Consider the following 16935-nt stretch of genomic DNA (forward strand, 5'->3'; position numbering starts at 1 on the left):
GTAACTTTGATTAATACTATTTCACAGTTTTGTGTAAAAAACGTGTTATAAATCTTAATATAGTAACGTCATTTAAAATTTTGTGTTTTAATTGTTTCACCTACTTTTGCAGCTTTTCAACACGATAAGCAGTTTATCAAAACTAAAAGAAAAATTAAGCTTTGCTTAAGGCTTTTAATGTAAACTAACTTAGATCAAAATTATTTTTGAAGAAACATTTTTCCACTAATAATATATTAATAAATGAAACTTTTTTTTATAGTAAAACTAATACTTTTTTACATTAAAAAAAATTTAAGTTAAATAATAATCTGTTAACGTAGCCAACTAAAATCTGCATTTTAGTGTTTTTAACAAATAACTTAGCTTAAGGCTTTTAACGTAAACTAACTTAGACCAAAACTATTTTTGAAGAAACATTTTTCCACTAATAATATATTAATATATGAAACTTCTTTTTTATAGTAAAAATAATACTTTTTAGACTAAAAAAAATATTAAGTTAAATGATAATCCGTTAACGTAGCCAACTAAAATCTGCATTTAAGTGTTTTTAACAAATAACTTTGTCATATAAAATATCAGGGTTTAGAAGACAAACTTTAAAAACTACAGGAGAATTGAAAAAATTAACTAAAATATGATTGCTCTCACTTACTTAATATAAAAAAACAGTAAAAAGTACAACGTTATACTATGCGAATATATAAAAGAGAAGTGTAACTAGTTTTCCTACATAAGAAAACATATTGATGACCTAAAAAAGTCAAACATGTTCATAATTTTGAAATTTAAACTTCTATGACTGCATAACACAACCTCCAACTGTAGACTCTCCGGCAGACAACACATAGCTTTTGTTGAAACCTTCTAATGAAGCTACAGCTGCAATGATCAGTAGGGATTGTCGTACAAAGCGACAATTAAGTAGTAAAACCTAAAGCTTTATTTAACATAAAGCAGTTATATCTTAAAAAATAGATTTTATTTTACTGCCTCAATGTGGTCACAGACTTAACTTTTAGGCATTTCTAGTTGACAATTTAGTTTTGAAAACAGTTTTTTACATGTCTTTTTACACAAATCGAAAAAACCGATTTGAATAGTATTTTTAAAAACCATAAAACAGTTATTTTTAAGCAGATTTTTAAGCAGAAACTTATCTACTTAATCACCCACTCTTTAAGTTTTATCTTAAGTTGAAAAAACTTTATTCTTATTTGTAAGAGTACGTTGTACAGTCTTTTTATATTTTTCTTTTATTTTAAAAATATGATATTAAATCTAACGTATGAACTAAAAAGGCTTTATTTAGTTTTGTGTTAAATATTTTGTTATGTGAGTTTATAAGTACATAAAATGGTTTTGTAAACAAGGTATAAGTTATTTAGAAGGCCATAAAAATAATTTTTCTTGAACTAGTTGTTTAAGATGCTGGTTGTTAGGATGAGCAGTTAAATATAGTAGCAATACTGATAGCAATAAAGATTTTAAGCTTTGCACACCGTTAACATACGCATAAATCAAATATTTCTACATAACCAACTAGCTTTAAATAGCCAACTCTTTTGTCAATCTACTATTTATTGCATATTTCTTGCGGATTTCATGCTGATAAAATTTAATAGTTTTGAAAAATATCTTTGCATCAAATAAATGAATAATGTACTCAAATACAAATAAAATCAAATTAATATGTTACTAATGATAAAGGTCACCTAAAATTCTAAAAAATTCTATGACTTGTTTTAAGGCAATCAAAAAAGCGAAAAGTATCACGTGTTTACTTAAAAATTTAAGTTTTGTACATTTAAAAAAATTACGCTTTTTAATAGGTTTAAACTGAGGTTTCGGTTGTTTTTATCATATTTAATTTACATTCAAAGGCATACAAGGTAGTTATAAAAGTTACTACTATTTCAAAATAAAACCAAGTCGAACTAAAACAGCGTGAGCTAAAAAGTACTAGACATAAAATTATAGAGTAGTTTTTAATAAGCTTAAAACCTAATAAAATATCTAGGGTGAAATTACACTGTAGTAACAATTGCTTACTAACGTCAAATCAGGCCAATTAAAATACACAATTAAGAAATGAAAACATAAGACATTCAAAACAAATTTGCCTTGATTATCCTAAATATAAGGGAAGTCTTGCTTTAAGATTTAAAAATTTTCTACGTATGTATTAATGCGATAGCTTGGGGTAGTTTCTTATAGAATTCAAAATTTTAAGTTTTGTGAGCAATATCATCTGATTTTTATTATGTGTTAGTGACTTTTGCCTAGCTTTATTAGTTCACTAACTGTTCAAGAAAGTATGTCTCAAAACTTATTATACACAGGTGAACACTTTGAGAAACACTGGTTTAAGGTATTATTAGTTTATCATGAACAAAATCTTTTGCTAACTGTAGATTAAAATATTGCTTGTTTAATTTATATTGAAAGTTTTAAACGAATTGTAGATCTGCGTTTGTGATTTCAGTAAAGTATGAGGTTCAATTTTTTAGCTGTACATATTTTAAAAATGTTTACATGCGTTAGTAGTGGCCTTTATATCGCAAGGGTCACCAAAAAAAAGCTAACTGTTTTTGAACACTGTTGGAAAATTTTGTATTTCAGGTGTATAGAAATTACACAAATTTTACTAGATTAGTAGGTATTTGAATAAAACCATATGAAAGGTAGGCAATAAGAGTTGAAATAAAAGAAAAAGTATTATCTAATTAAGTATCGCGGAATTAGACAAACTATGCGGTTTAATAATATAATTATCTTAGTTTATATAAAACTGCCATGTTGTGACACTTTTTTAAATTAATTGTTTGTAACACTAAAATCATATTCAGTGTAATAAGGCCGTTTAATACTTTTATACTAGCATATTCTACAAAGCACAACTCAGACTTAGTATTGTTTTACGTGAAAACCTAGCTTTAGTATAAATCTTTAACAAAGACTTTGTTGTAAGCATCACATGACAATATTTTTCTGTTTAAAATTAATACAAAATTTTAAATCCCAAACTAAATAACTATTAATCTATTTTTTTATAAATTAGATACTAGTTTTTTATACTAGTCGGAAGTTTTTAAGCTAAAGGGACTTAATTTGTTCTGTATTAAACTTTAAAATAATTTTGGACCATTAAATCCAGGCCAACCTAAGACTTTAAACAAGCTACAAACATGTTGAAGGTGTTCAGAAAATTGCTTTTTTTTTATGAAAAAAAGTTTTTTTGATTACAAAGTAGATTTATAAAACGTTAGATATTTTCATTATCTAATATGTTTTAACGAGTTGTTTACAAGTTGTGTATTTCAGGGCACTTGTACCTTGTGAAACTTACCTTTATTACAGTTTGGTTGTAATCCAGACTCATCTCATTAGTGAGTTGTGGCATAAACTACAAATCTTTGACTATAAGGTAAAACATCAAAATTTTAGATGCTTTTTGCTAAGTAAATTCAATTTAGAGTTTTAAAATGTATGTTTTAACGTACATTAATAAAGTTTTTTTAAGGTCTCTTATTGTAAAAAATAGATTTTTTATCTATTTTATTTTCAACCATTTAGTTTAAACTATTTTCTTATGTAAAAGCCTAAGTTTTTCTATATTAGTATTTCTAAACTAACTAAAAATATTTCTGATTAGCAAACTACAAATAATAGTAAAATTTTATATTAAAGTTAAATTAAAATTTGATGATAATAAATTTTTAATTAAACTCTCTAGAATATAATACTTCGTGATTTTATAGTTTATAACTATTTTGACTCTAAAATTATTTCATGAAACTAATTACTTTAATAAAATTAATTACTTTAATGAAAAAAAATGTAAACTGTAAATAAAAATTATTCCAAAGAAACGTAGTTTCAAACATAAACATTAAGTTTTAAAATCTCAGAGTTAGAATAACTTAAAATCTAGAAAATTTTTGTTTGAGAAACGTACTTAACACTTAATCACATAGATTCAAAAGAATTATAAAAATATAATAAAGTAAGTTTTAATTTAAAAAATGATAAAAATTTACATTAATTGATTATAGCTTAGCTATATAAGATGCTTTTAGTATGGTAAAACTTAATTTGATTACAAATAGATTTGAATTTAAATATTAAAGTTTTGTTCAAAATAAACAAATATTGTACTGTACAAGCTTAGACAAACATTGTAAATTTGGTTATTATTGATTACAAAGCTAATGAACGAGTTTTAGTAAAAACAATTAATAAAATCAAGCCAACATTATAATAACATGTCAGGTTATATTATACTCTGTCAACAAACAAGATTACGGTGCAAAAATATATGAAATAATAAACTAATAGTTATTAATACACGTCGAATAAAATTACTTAAAACTTTTCGCTGAACGCTGTGTTTAATTTTCCTCGATCAGTATCTAAGCTAGAATCGCTTTTCAAACTTCTTCTGTCGTCAACACTGTCTTTACTAAACAGTGCAGTTATTTCGTTAATACTCTTTCCTTTAGTTTCAGGTACAAAAAAGTATGTGAAAGCGTAGAATATTGCAAGAAGAACAGCAAAAATGATAAAAGTGTATCCTCCTATTTCTGCTTCAATCAATGGGTATCTGTTTGTATATGTGATTTAGTTGAAGTTGTTCAATACCTATTAACTTTATTAGATTTCAAAATTTAATGATTTTTTTTTTTGTTTTTTAGACATATGAAATACTAAATAAAAATACTTGGTACTGTTTTAGTTACCTTAAGTTAAGATATTATATGCAAAAAGCTAGCTAAATTTAATACTAGTTGATACATACTTGAAGATTGGCATAACATTTTTTGTTTTTAGACTTAAATGTCTAAAACAGCATCAGAGTTTACGGCTAATTGTAATGCAACTATAGTTGTAATAAAAATTATATTGAACTAACACGAGTGCTACAGTAAAATTTCCGAACCAATTCACCAGACCAGCTATACTGACTGCAGGTGCTCTAGCTGACTGCGTGAATAATTCAGCGGTTATGAACCAAGGTATCGAGCCGGGACCTACTTGGAAAAACCCGACAAAAATTAACACGGGTGCTATCGACAAGTATGACGTCACTGTGGTTTGCTCCAGGTTCAAAACAACCTACATTTTTTATAAAGATTAAATATTTTTTTTACTCTAAACTAATACAATGATTATTGTGTTAGATATAACGAGCACAATATGAAGTACTAAATATTTTTTTTAGTTGTCATAACTTAGTTTTCTAAAAGTTTAACTATTAACAGACACGAGCATTTTAATTGTCATTTTACTTAGGTATAAACGTTTAAGAATAATTTAGTTTACAAAAGACTGACCACAAGGAATACAGCCATGACACACATACCACCCAGGCCAACTAGATGGAGTAATCTTCTACCTGCTTTGTCAATAAGTGCCAAGCTGACCAGGGTCATTATTACGTTGACACAACCCATACCAACCGTTGTTAATCCTCTGTTTGCAATATATGCTTAAATTATTATAAATAAAAGTAGAACTTAAGTACATAGTACATACTGATTGTCATTTTCTTAATCTTTTTAATTATAAACAGATGACTACAATTCTTTTTACTCTACAAACTAAAGAGAATAAAATAATTATTTCTCAAAAATATTTTAAATATGAAATTGCTTCTTTTTGACTTAGTTCGAAGATTTAATTAAAACTGAATCATATCGAATCGCTCTTTAGCAAAATGCTAAGCAAGTATACTCAGTCTTGATGTTACTATTATAAAGTCTTAACATAATTACCGAGTTGTTGTTTTCTTTTTGCAGAAAAGTAATAGTTAAAAATATTTAACGAAATATTACCATATTTTTTTTTGAGTTTACATAACAAAATTATAACGTATGGTATTATGTTAATAGCATGGTTTTTTTTTGAAAGTAATTCAATAAAATTAATAGTTAAAGCTATGTGTTCGACTTTTAGTCACAACCCAGGTGTCACTTTTATTGTGTACACATCTACATAACAAAGTAGATGAAACACTTCATGGTATTTTTTCTTTAATTTGCTAGTATAAAAGTTGTCTAATGTAGAGGTAAAACGTATACAGCTCTTTTGTAATTCAAAATCCATATTTACTACAAAAATCTTTGCTGAATTTATTTGAAAAATTTTCTGCGCGCGGCTATAGTTTTGTAAAATGCAAAAATAACAAAGTTTTTAAGTAAAACTATTTAAACGATATAACTAAGTTAGCACCATTTTTTACTTATATCAGATTTTGTTCGTGTTTGTAGAGTTTGTTACAAAAAATTAAACTGTAGTTGTTTTGCATAAGTTGTTTTTTTTTACTGAAAGGTACTTTGCAAGACTAGTTTTCTACCGCTTGTCTAATGTAAGTCTAAAAAAAAGACTTTTGAAGTTATTAAAATAACATTCAAAATTTATATGATTAAATCGTAACTGATATAATTAATAAATATTACTTAGTAGTCATTTGTAGATGTTAAAGATAAATAAGTAAACCGATAACTGCTTTGAAAAATACAGTTTAAGAGAAAAAAATATCCATAGAAAACATAAGACAGCTAATTTTTATCTTAAGATTTATTTTTCTTTAACTAGCGGAAAGTTTTGAAAAAGACAGCGAAATTTAAATAGAATTCTAGAATTAAGTCTTAGCAAAAAAGAAAATATAAAACTATTAGAATAATGCGATGAAAAGTGATTAGCTTGATATATTTATTAAAGAAGGTACAAAAAAATATAAAGAAAGTGTTCTAACAATAACATGAAAAATTTTATGAACAGTTCAATCAAATTATATATTTTTGTAACCTTATTACTATAGAAAAAATTTATGCAAGCGATAATAGTTCTTGATAAAAATGAACGAAAACAAAATCAGTTACAGAATAAAGTCTTAAATTTGATGATGTATACCTAAATATATGTATAAAGCTAGTGTTTACAACAAACCTGTCTAAAAAAAATCTGATAAGCAGTTACCTTTCAAAGACGTCAACTTTTTATTTACTTAAGCCATCTATGATATAGGATTGACAATAGTAGACAACATATAAAAAGCGGTTTTAAAAAACAAAATGAACAAGTTTTTATCGAATAACCACGATAAAAGTTTAAACGGTGTTAAAAGCTAGAAATCAATTAAGATTAGCCATTGGTTGTTTCAAAAAAGATTCAAGTGTAAATAGTTAAATATACTAAAATAAGTGTTTAAAATTTTAACTGCAACTATTAAAAAGTTTTTTTTTTCATTATAAGTTTTTGATGCACACCCTTTTTCACTCATTAATATTTTCCAAAAAAAAAAACCCTATAATCAAAATTTGTAGTGTCATTTAAGATTTTTTTTCTAAGATCAGTATTTTTTATATTAAGAGTAAGTAGTTAAACTAATAACATTTACCTAATTACAGTATATAATGATCTCTATTAAAATATTTGTTTGTAAATTAGAACAGAAAAAAATGTAAAAGCTTAAAAATTTTATAATTAACTAACTTTTAACTAATATTTTTAGTAACAACAATAAGCTAAAAATATTAGTTTTTAAAACTTTTTAAGTTTTTTATGGGCCTTGTATTTACTATTGTTTGATTTGGGTAGACTTTTACTAAAAGTTTATTTAACTTTGAGATTGTTTATAAAATTAAAATATTTCAAAACTATAACGCATTCATTTTATAAACAATTAGCGGAGATGATATTCAATTTAAAACATACTAGGTTTGTGCTAGGTACTAAAAAGAATTAAAGAATACTAAACTATGTAAAGGTTACGTTAAATTAAAAGCCGTTTTTGAGGTTAAAAGTAAATATTACACAGTACATTACACAAAACAAAGGCCTTATTTACTTAATTGAATTAAATTGTGTACAGAATAGATATAACAACAAAAACCACAACTGTTTAGTATATTTAGAAAACAAAAAAAATCTGTACTATTTCCACATTTATTTTAAGAAAAAAAGAAAAATAAATAATGAATAGTACAAGATTAAACATTTTTATAGTACGGTTGGTTTTACATATTTTTTGGGTTTACTTTACGTTACTTTAAAATGTCAATAATTATCAACATGCTTTATTTGATTTAGATTTTTAAATATTTATCTTAATAGTTTTTGAAATAATTTCTATTCTTAATTGGATTCTATATTTTATTAAGATAAAAATAAAAGCACTGTGATTGGCTGTATTCTAATAATTAATTTGCCTGTGGAAAACGGTTTTAAAAGTGTCCTTATAGTATATGGTTAATGTAGATACATAAAACTTAAACTTAAAAAACTTCATCGTTTGCGCACTTGATAAAAATTGTATAAAACACTAATTCTACAAACTATTTTTACATGTTTAAGTTCTATATTTTCAATAAATGTATTAGTTTATTCTAAAAATAAACTTGTATCGGCATAAAAAATTAGAAAATTGCTAAAAACGTAAGCAAGAAAGTTATTAATAAAATATTAACTTACGAGTATTCTTCGGGAATTCCAGCATCAATGAAAATTCCAGTTGAATAATAAAAAACAGCATTGATACCGGAAAATTGCTGTGACAGTTGCATTACTACAGCTATCAAAAGTGGTTTGCTCAAACTTTTTCTCGTAAACATTTCCTTGTATGCTGTGAATTAGTATTAAATTTTAGTAACGAAAATCATTACAATTAAATAATAATGATATTAATTTGTCGCTTAAAGTTAAAGTACTTGTTAAAGTCATTTTGCAATTTATCAATACATTATTTTTTTGTGTTACTTACAAGGGTATATATATAACTAAATACAAACAAAAACAAACTAGTTTTTTCCAATTTTTGTTCTTCTTCATACTCTTTAGACATTGCATTCAACTCTTCAGTGGGATCGTATTCAGGTCCTCTTAAACTCATCAAAACCTCTTTTGCTTTTTCTTCCTTGTTTTTTTCTACTAACAAATACCTGTAAAGTAAACTTTCTTCCAAAAAAATAGCAAAAGTATTTGAAAAAAGTCAGTATTGCGATATAGAATATGTAAATTCAAAATAGAGCTTTAAGCTTAGTTTATTATGGTTGACCTTATTAAAAATTTCAAACTAGCATTTTGAATTGTACTTTTAAGGAGCAATATAAAAATAACCACGTCTTAATTTTTATGAAAAAAATTCAATTCAACCTTGGACTTTCTTTACAGAACGGTAGAATAATAATTTGAAAAAGTGCAAAAACTCCTGTTAGTCCGAGTAGCAGTGGCCACAACTCCGAAGTTCCTAAAATTTCTTTTAATCCAAAAACCTTGAAAAAATTATACATTTATCTTTTATTATATAGAGTAAATCATACCTTAAATATATTAGAAAAAATTAGTTAGATTTTTTTATTAATAATGTTTACGCTTTGCAAGTTTTGCAAGTTCAAACCTGAGAAATTAGTATAGTTGAAACAACGCCAAGTTGACCGAGGGTTCCAAATCTTCCTCTGTATTTTAATGGGGCGATTTCAGTGAGGTACATTGGAGCTATCGCCATATTTGCCCCGCTATTCATTCCAATGATAAATCTACCTGATAATATTTTGTTAACTTTTTGAAAAACCAAAATATGTTTTTTTTTTTGTATTTTTTACAAAAGTTCTGCAAAACGTACTTTATAATATTCATTATTTAAAAACTTATAATTCCTGCTATATTTTTAATGTGATTTTCATAGGTTTATAAAAAAAGTTTGAAAACAATTTAGCAAACAAAGATTACTTTTTATATTCAGTATTAAAACTAAAGTTGTTTATAACTTTCATAGTTTAATATAAAATGTATGAGATCTGTACATGTTTAACGAAGGTTCCGTTTTAATATAGTCTAATCTGTATTATTCAGTTAGTTTTAGGTTCTCAGATGTCTTGAAAACAGTTTTTGGATATAAGCTTTCATCAACTGAAATTATCGCAGTTATTATAAAAGCAATTTAAGATAAAATAGCTTGTGACATACTGAATAATATGAAACAAGGTAAAGCTATATTTTTAGTCAGTAACTAGGCACTAAACTTCATTTATAAATTAACTAAACAATACTTATTTAATTATTGTAAAAACAATTATTTAGTAAAACTGACGAGTAAATTTAGAATTAAAACTTGCATTAAATTTATCATGATACTGGAGGTTATAAAATAAGTTATAAACGAGGTCTACATTAAAAGTCTTCCATAGTTATAAGAACTGTTAAAATCTTGTTATTAGATTAAAAACAATAAGTTGAAGATATATTTAGTGTGTTTTTAATTAAAGATTAATTAATAAATTTTGTAAAAATCAAAAATTGTTCATATATTCATGACTTATAATCTAAAAACAAAGTAAAAAACCACAACATATTTTCGAGTTATTTTTTTTACTACTTGTGAAATCACATTTTTAACATACTTACATAGTAAACCAACAAACAATAAAGTTAAAATTGAACAATAGTTATTAATATGTTAGTCATGAAATATAAATTGGTGAGAACTTCCCATGATAAATCGAAACTAGGTCTCTGAAGAATTAAAATAAAAGTTCAAAATAAAACTTGCAGAAAAATGGTGGAACAAAAAACGTTTACTTAAAAGAAAATGATTAAGTTATAGTGTAGAGGTGAAACATTTTTCTAATTGGTGGGTAAGATTTACCACAAAAAGTCTCTCGCAGGCCGGGCTTGTTTGAAAAATTTCTAGCGACGTAGTAATTTTGAAAAACTGTGCTGTAAAAGAAAAAAAAGAAAATACAATAAATTAATGATATTACTATTATAGGAAGGTTTTTGAACGTATTTATATACCATTTGCAACCTAATATCAATAGATTATTCATTTTGTTTTTATATTTTATTACACAAAGCTTTTCAAAACCAAACGAGTTTCTTTGTCAAGTGATAAATTTTAAACGAAATTTGAAAAAATTTTGTTAAGTGAATAGCTTAAAAAATATTTTTAAATTACGACGTATGAATAAATTCAAATAAATACAAACACTAAAAATTCAGTAATTAAAACTAAAAGTATGTTTATTAATAGATTGTTATTATTTTTTTTTCCATTTAATGCTACTTGCGTATTTAAGTTAGGTTTTTAAGTTAGGTTAGGTTTTAAAGTTCTAAAACGATGTAAGAAAAGCGAACTCTACAGCCTGGAATCAATATTGATTGAGGAAGAGCGACCTAACTTAAATACGCAAGTAGCATTACATAGAAAAACAAAATTAATAACAATCTATTAATAAACATACCTTTAGTTTTAATTACTGAATTTTTAGTGTTTGTATTTTTTAGAATTTATTCATACGTCATAGTTTAAAGTTATTTTTTAAGCTATTCACTTAACAAATTTTTTTCAAGTTTCATTTAAAATTTATCACTTGACAAAGAAACTCGTATGGTTTTGAAAAGCTTTGTGTAATAAAATATAAAAAACAAAATTAATGATTTATTGATATTAATGATATTAATTAGTATCAAAAAAACTCAAATCAGTTTACTTTGCGCAAGTTTTTCACAAACTAAAAAATTCCTTGCGCGCTAGAAGTTTCTATTGCGAGCCGTAGGTTGCCCACCTCTAGTATAGTGGAAAAAGTGCATTTGTTTTTTAGGCGATGATGACAAAGGAATCAGAAAATTTTATTTTAAATCAAACTAAATACTTAACTATGTTAACCAGTATAGAAAGAGCATTTAAAGTTTAAATGGCTCTAAAGATAATAACAAACTAAAACCAACCGATTACAATCATTTCAAAAGAGCTTGCTAGCTTACTGAAACCCATCAGAGCGGCAGCAATCAAAGCAAGAATGTTGTTGTACCAAAAGCACTTAATAAGTCCGAGTTTGTTGGCTATTGAGCCCATTCCAAACGATCCTATCATCCCCCCAGCAGCGAACGCAGCTACAGTGAAGCCCCAAAGTAAATTCAAGCCACTCTCTGATATATAAACTTCATACCTAAAAGTTAAACTTTAAATGTACTTAAGATTGATGATGTTGCTATTCACGTTAGATGTACGACTCTATTACTTAAAGATTTATATTAAAAACGTGAGAAAGACTTGGTATAATTTTTGAGTAGCAATTTAAATAATTTGAAGTAAATAAAATTACAATTTAAGCTACGTAAAGCTCTTTCACGTTTAAATTCGGAGCAGCTTAAAAATGAAAACAAAACGTCACAAAGTAATCTTAAAAGACTCTTTTAACAGACATCATAAAAAGTTGAGATTACTAAATTCTAAACTAAACTAGTGATATAACTTACTTAGCAAAGTAATTTGAACCACTTTAAATAGATACAATAGTTAATTGATTGAAAGTTTCGAAATATTGTTAATAAAAAATTATTTATGACTATAAAAACACCTTAATTTAAAATTTTGTTTTTAATAAGCGTTTTTTATTTTTTTACAAACTAGCTTATAAAGAAACACTTTTTTTAACCTGTAGGTTTAACAAACTTAAACTTAGTGATAACTTTTTGTTTCCTTTGTCAAGGTAATAATGGTTTTTAAAATTCATTTATAAAAATTAAACCGCACCTTACCTTTTAAAGTAAGTTTGGTTACAAAAATCTTTGATTATAGCTTCTGGTGCATTGATGACACCCGTGTTATAACCGAACTGAAAGGTAGATCCAACAACAGCCATAAGTGTGCATGTTACTAATGAGCTAGTAATCTTTGAATTATCTCCAGTCATGTTTTATAATTTCATATAAAAAATAAGCTTATCAAAGTAGAAAATGCTCCTTTTAAACATAAGAATAGTAAATAAAAGCTAACAAAAAGTTGAAAGATAAAACCTTAAATTGATACATTTGTTTTTAACTCTTTAAACTAAAAAAATAAATTTATTTAACACATCAGCGCTCTAAACTATGCCTCTAAAATTTTAAAGGGTAAATTAAAGTTAGAAAAATATTGTTTTAGATGATTACGATGTTTCTTATCAGCTTTGAATGGATTATTCAAAGCACATTTATTAGTAAAAACTTCATTAATTTATATTTACAAGTACTTTTATACAAAGCAGTAAAATTATTCTGAATGTTTAAAAAAAAAGTACATTTTTGTTATAAATAAATTTTATTTTGCTAACAGATTTCAACTGATTTTAACTTATTCTAAATAGGATAAACTGCTCTATTTTACATGAAGTTATGTTTCGTCATAATGGTGTTAATAATTTCGTCTTACTTGAAATTTTTGGTGATTTTCAAAACTCAAACAACTCTAAATATTACATTTTGGTTTGTATGTAATCAAAAACTGTTCTGTCTTAAAAACAAATAACACACCATGCTACAAAGCTAATATTTACTTGCTTAACAAAAAAAAATTAAACCTACTCAGCTGAGTAAAAGTCATACTAAAGTATATAAAACTAGAGAAAGTAGTATGCCACTTCTAACCATTAATGCAAACAATTACTAACAAATGTAAAAAAATAGTATTGTTTACTTTTTCTTCGCTGCAAAAGATTACACCAGTCCACGCAACTTAATTTAACTATATAAACATGTTTAAAATTTTTCTCTAATTTACAACTTTAGCTATAGCTTTCATACGTTTTTATAAAGTAGCTGAAGAGATTTATATGTATATACATAATTTTATTAATTTTATTTTAAAAAGTTTAAAAAATGAATTGTGGAAAGATTGGTTTAAAAAAATAACTACTTAAAATTTTTACAGCAGTGCTTTCGATATGTGCATTTACAAAAGCTAACAAATATTTTTGTTAAGCTAAATCACGTAGACCGGCTGTTTTTTTGTACGCCCTGGCCAAGTTTGTAGATTGTTAAAGTTCAAAGTTGTAACAAAAAATACTTTAAAAACTTTTAAAATTTTGTATCTCGTAGAAAAAAAAAATAAAGTAACTTAAAGCTGAAATTTTTCTTAAAATTATAAATATTTTAACGTTTGAAGTGTCTAGTTTACCATTGAGCTTATAACTTTCAACCGAAAAGTTCTTTGATTTTCAGTTTAAATAATGAATATATTGAGTAGTTTTTAATTCCATTTTTTATGTTATACTTAACTTTTTAAATTCAATGTTTTTTAAGCTTTGTATATGCTTTTTTTAACCATGAATGTCTATCTAAGTTGCTTAGCTTATAAAACTTACCTTTTAACAAGATTTTACTCACCTTAAATCTAGATTTAATTTGTGTTTTGATAAGATTTTGATAAACGTGTAAAATTTATTACAAAACTCAAATTTAAGCTTGTAAGTTTAATTGTAAATTAAGATAAAAGTCAATGTTTTGAAAAAGAAGAAATCACATCATTTTTATATTAAATAATTTGTAAAATTATTTTAAAGAACAGTTTAGCATGAACACATTATAAGATCTACTGTTATTTGCTCACTGCTGTTTGTCCTGGACATGACATTAGTTTTTATCCTGGTGTATGACTCGATAACTGAAAGGTTTTTTTGTAAACCAGGTCCTTGGACTAAATTTTTGAGCGCTTTTTTTTCGTTCAATAAACAATTTATATTGAATATGTTATGTTAGAAATACAGGAAATTTTTTCTTAAAGTTTGAGAGGTTTGTGATAAAGACTACTAGCTTAGTACTTGTATGTAAATCCCTTTTGTGGATACATTTCAGCTACAAGTTAAAGATAAAAGTTTAATTTTACTTGTTTTTTTATCTTTTATTATCCTGGACAAAACGTTAAAAGGTGTCCAAGTGGTGTGCGACTTGACAATTAAATGTGATGTGCACAAGGTCCTACAACCAAATACTTTGAGCGCTTCTTTTTGTCGTTCAATAACAGTAATAATATTTGATTAAAATTGATCAATTAACAACACAATTACTTATCGAAAAAAATTTTGCAATCTATTAAAATTATAAAAGATGAACTAAACTGTTAACAGTAGTATTTCTTTATAGTACAAAATAAACAATGTTTAAGTGTTTATAAAAGATTTAATTAGTTTTTAAAATCAATCAAACATAAAATCATTGGTTAATACAGTCAGAAGACAGTAATTAGTCGTTTTCAATAAATTTTACGCTGGTTATCATTCAAAGCAATTAGGTCATACCTTCAAAGCTTTCAATTTTAAAATTAGTGTGCATCCAATCAACAGTTTTACCTTACAAGAAATAATTTTGTTTTAAACATTGATCACTGCTTTTAAAAATCCATACAAACATTAGAGAAACATTTTTCTGTATTTTTATAATAATTAGAAAGTTTTACTTTGAGTTACTTTTTAATTTCATTTGAACTATTTAAGTTAATGTAGTTATATAGTATTAAATTGGTAAAATATAATAAATGCAAATCGTTTATAAAATATTCAACATACATTCTTTATAATATTTCACTTGTTACTCTCTTTTTGGTATCCTCAGTGGACCTCATTATCATCTTGGAATTGGAAAAAAAAAAATTAAGATTAAGTTAAACTTAAAGTTAAGCTAATCAGTAACATTTATACTTATTACCTAGGGAAAAATATTCTTCGCTATCTATCAATAAAGCTTCGTTAAATTATTAGTCTGCATAATTTTCAATAAAATGTGTAACCTGATGGCGTAAAAACCATAATGATGTCTTTGAAATTCTCTGAGTTGAACACATATACAAAAATTAGTTATAGCTGTTTTAAAAATAGCTGAAATGGATATCTACTTTTAGCTATTTATTGCTTTTTAGTTTGTTTACTAGAATAAAAACCGATATAAATGACACTATTTGCTACAACTAAAATGACCATAGCATAGACAACTCAACAGTACTAAGTAAAAGGTTCAATAATTAAATATATCCTTTTGTTAACCCTAAAATACTTTTTAAAATATACGATAAAAACCTTCTGTTGTTCATTAAACATTGATACTCATAATGGGATTCGCTTAAACTTTTCTGCTTGGTTAGTGTGACCTAGTAAATTCACTGAATTTTTTATGTGCCAACAAATTCTAATAGCAAAAATTACTATCAACAAAATTTTAAAGTTAAAGTCTAGTAATGCCCTAAAAACATCATATAAGTTTTTTTTTGAACAACTATAAATTAAATTCTTTAAATAAAAATTATGAACTAAAAGTTTTCTGGTGATGCATGAATTTTATATTATTGAATACTTTTACTTCGATTAAAACAAAATATATAGTTACAATATTCTTAGTACAACTACTGCTAAACAATTAAATTCATAACATTAAGGTTTGAGTTATATTTACATTATAGGTATCTTAAAATAATCTGTCGTTTAATATATTTAGCGAAACTTTGAACTATTTTATTATTAGGAATAGTATAACTTAAAATAAAAACCATAAAGTGCCTTTATTCATTAGAACCTGAATATACTCTCATAAAAGTGATTTTTTTTGAAAAACAAAATTAATTGCATACAGTTCGAAATGTTTTAAACTAACCAGCACAATATATTGGCACAGCAAATTAATTATCAGTTTTTTTATAATGAGCAAGTAATGACAGCGATGCAGCAGGGCGTCATAAACAGTTTTTCAAAAGTTGCTTGTAAAAATGCATATGGCTGAGACATAATATAGATAAAAATTTGGATAAGCACGCATTAAGTTGCAAAAGAATGTTAGAAAACTATACACTAGTCGTTATTTCAAAATTTTTCGAAACTTCTGGAAAAAATAGAAAACTACTATTACTCGCATTTTTGCTAGATTCGAAAAATATGTTGATTTAAATAAGCATGCTTTTAGCTTAGACTTATAATTAAGTATAACCTTATTAAATTATGTCTTGTACAGACCCGAACCTTATAAGATTGTAAAATCATTAATTACCTTGAACTACTTTTCTATTATAAATTGGTATAAAGCAGTGCATAAATTAAAAAAAAAAACAAGATATAAAAAAAACTCTTTAGTTTTACTTTGTAAGTAGTCCAACGCTAGACCAGGGTCACTTAAACAGAAATGCAC

At 25.4% G+C, this 16935-nt stretch overlaps 1 protein-coding gene across 1 annotated transcript; it reads right to left on the reverse strand.

Moving 5' to 3' along the window:
• Positions 1-4368: 4368 nt before the first annotated feature.
• On the reverse strand, positions 4369-12701 carry LOC145847375 (solute carrier family 2, facilitated glucose transporter member 1-like). The gene is made up of 9 exons (XM_082953586.1): positions 12547-12701; positions 11734-11954; positions 9404-9546; positions 9160-9278; positions 8806-8945; positions 8479-8629; positions 5337-5475; positions 4916-5118; positions 4369-4606 (listed from the first exon to the last, which is right to left on the reverse strand). Exons 1-9 carry the CDS (start codon positions 12699-12701, stop codon positions 4369-4371), a joined length of 1509 nt encoding a protein of 502 aa, XP_082809712.1.
• Positions 12702-16935: the final 4234 nt, after the last annotated feature.

This window comes from Thalia democratica, unplaced genomic scaffold, assembly GCF_965202585.1.
Source record: "Thalia democratica unplaced genomic scaffold, ktThaDemo2.hap1.1 HAP1_SCAFFOLD_903, whole genome shotgun sequence".
Lineage (NCBI taxonomy): Eukaryota > Metazoa > Chordata > Thaliacea > Salpida > Salpidae > Thalia > Thalia democratica.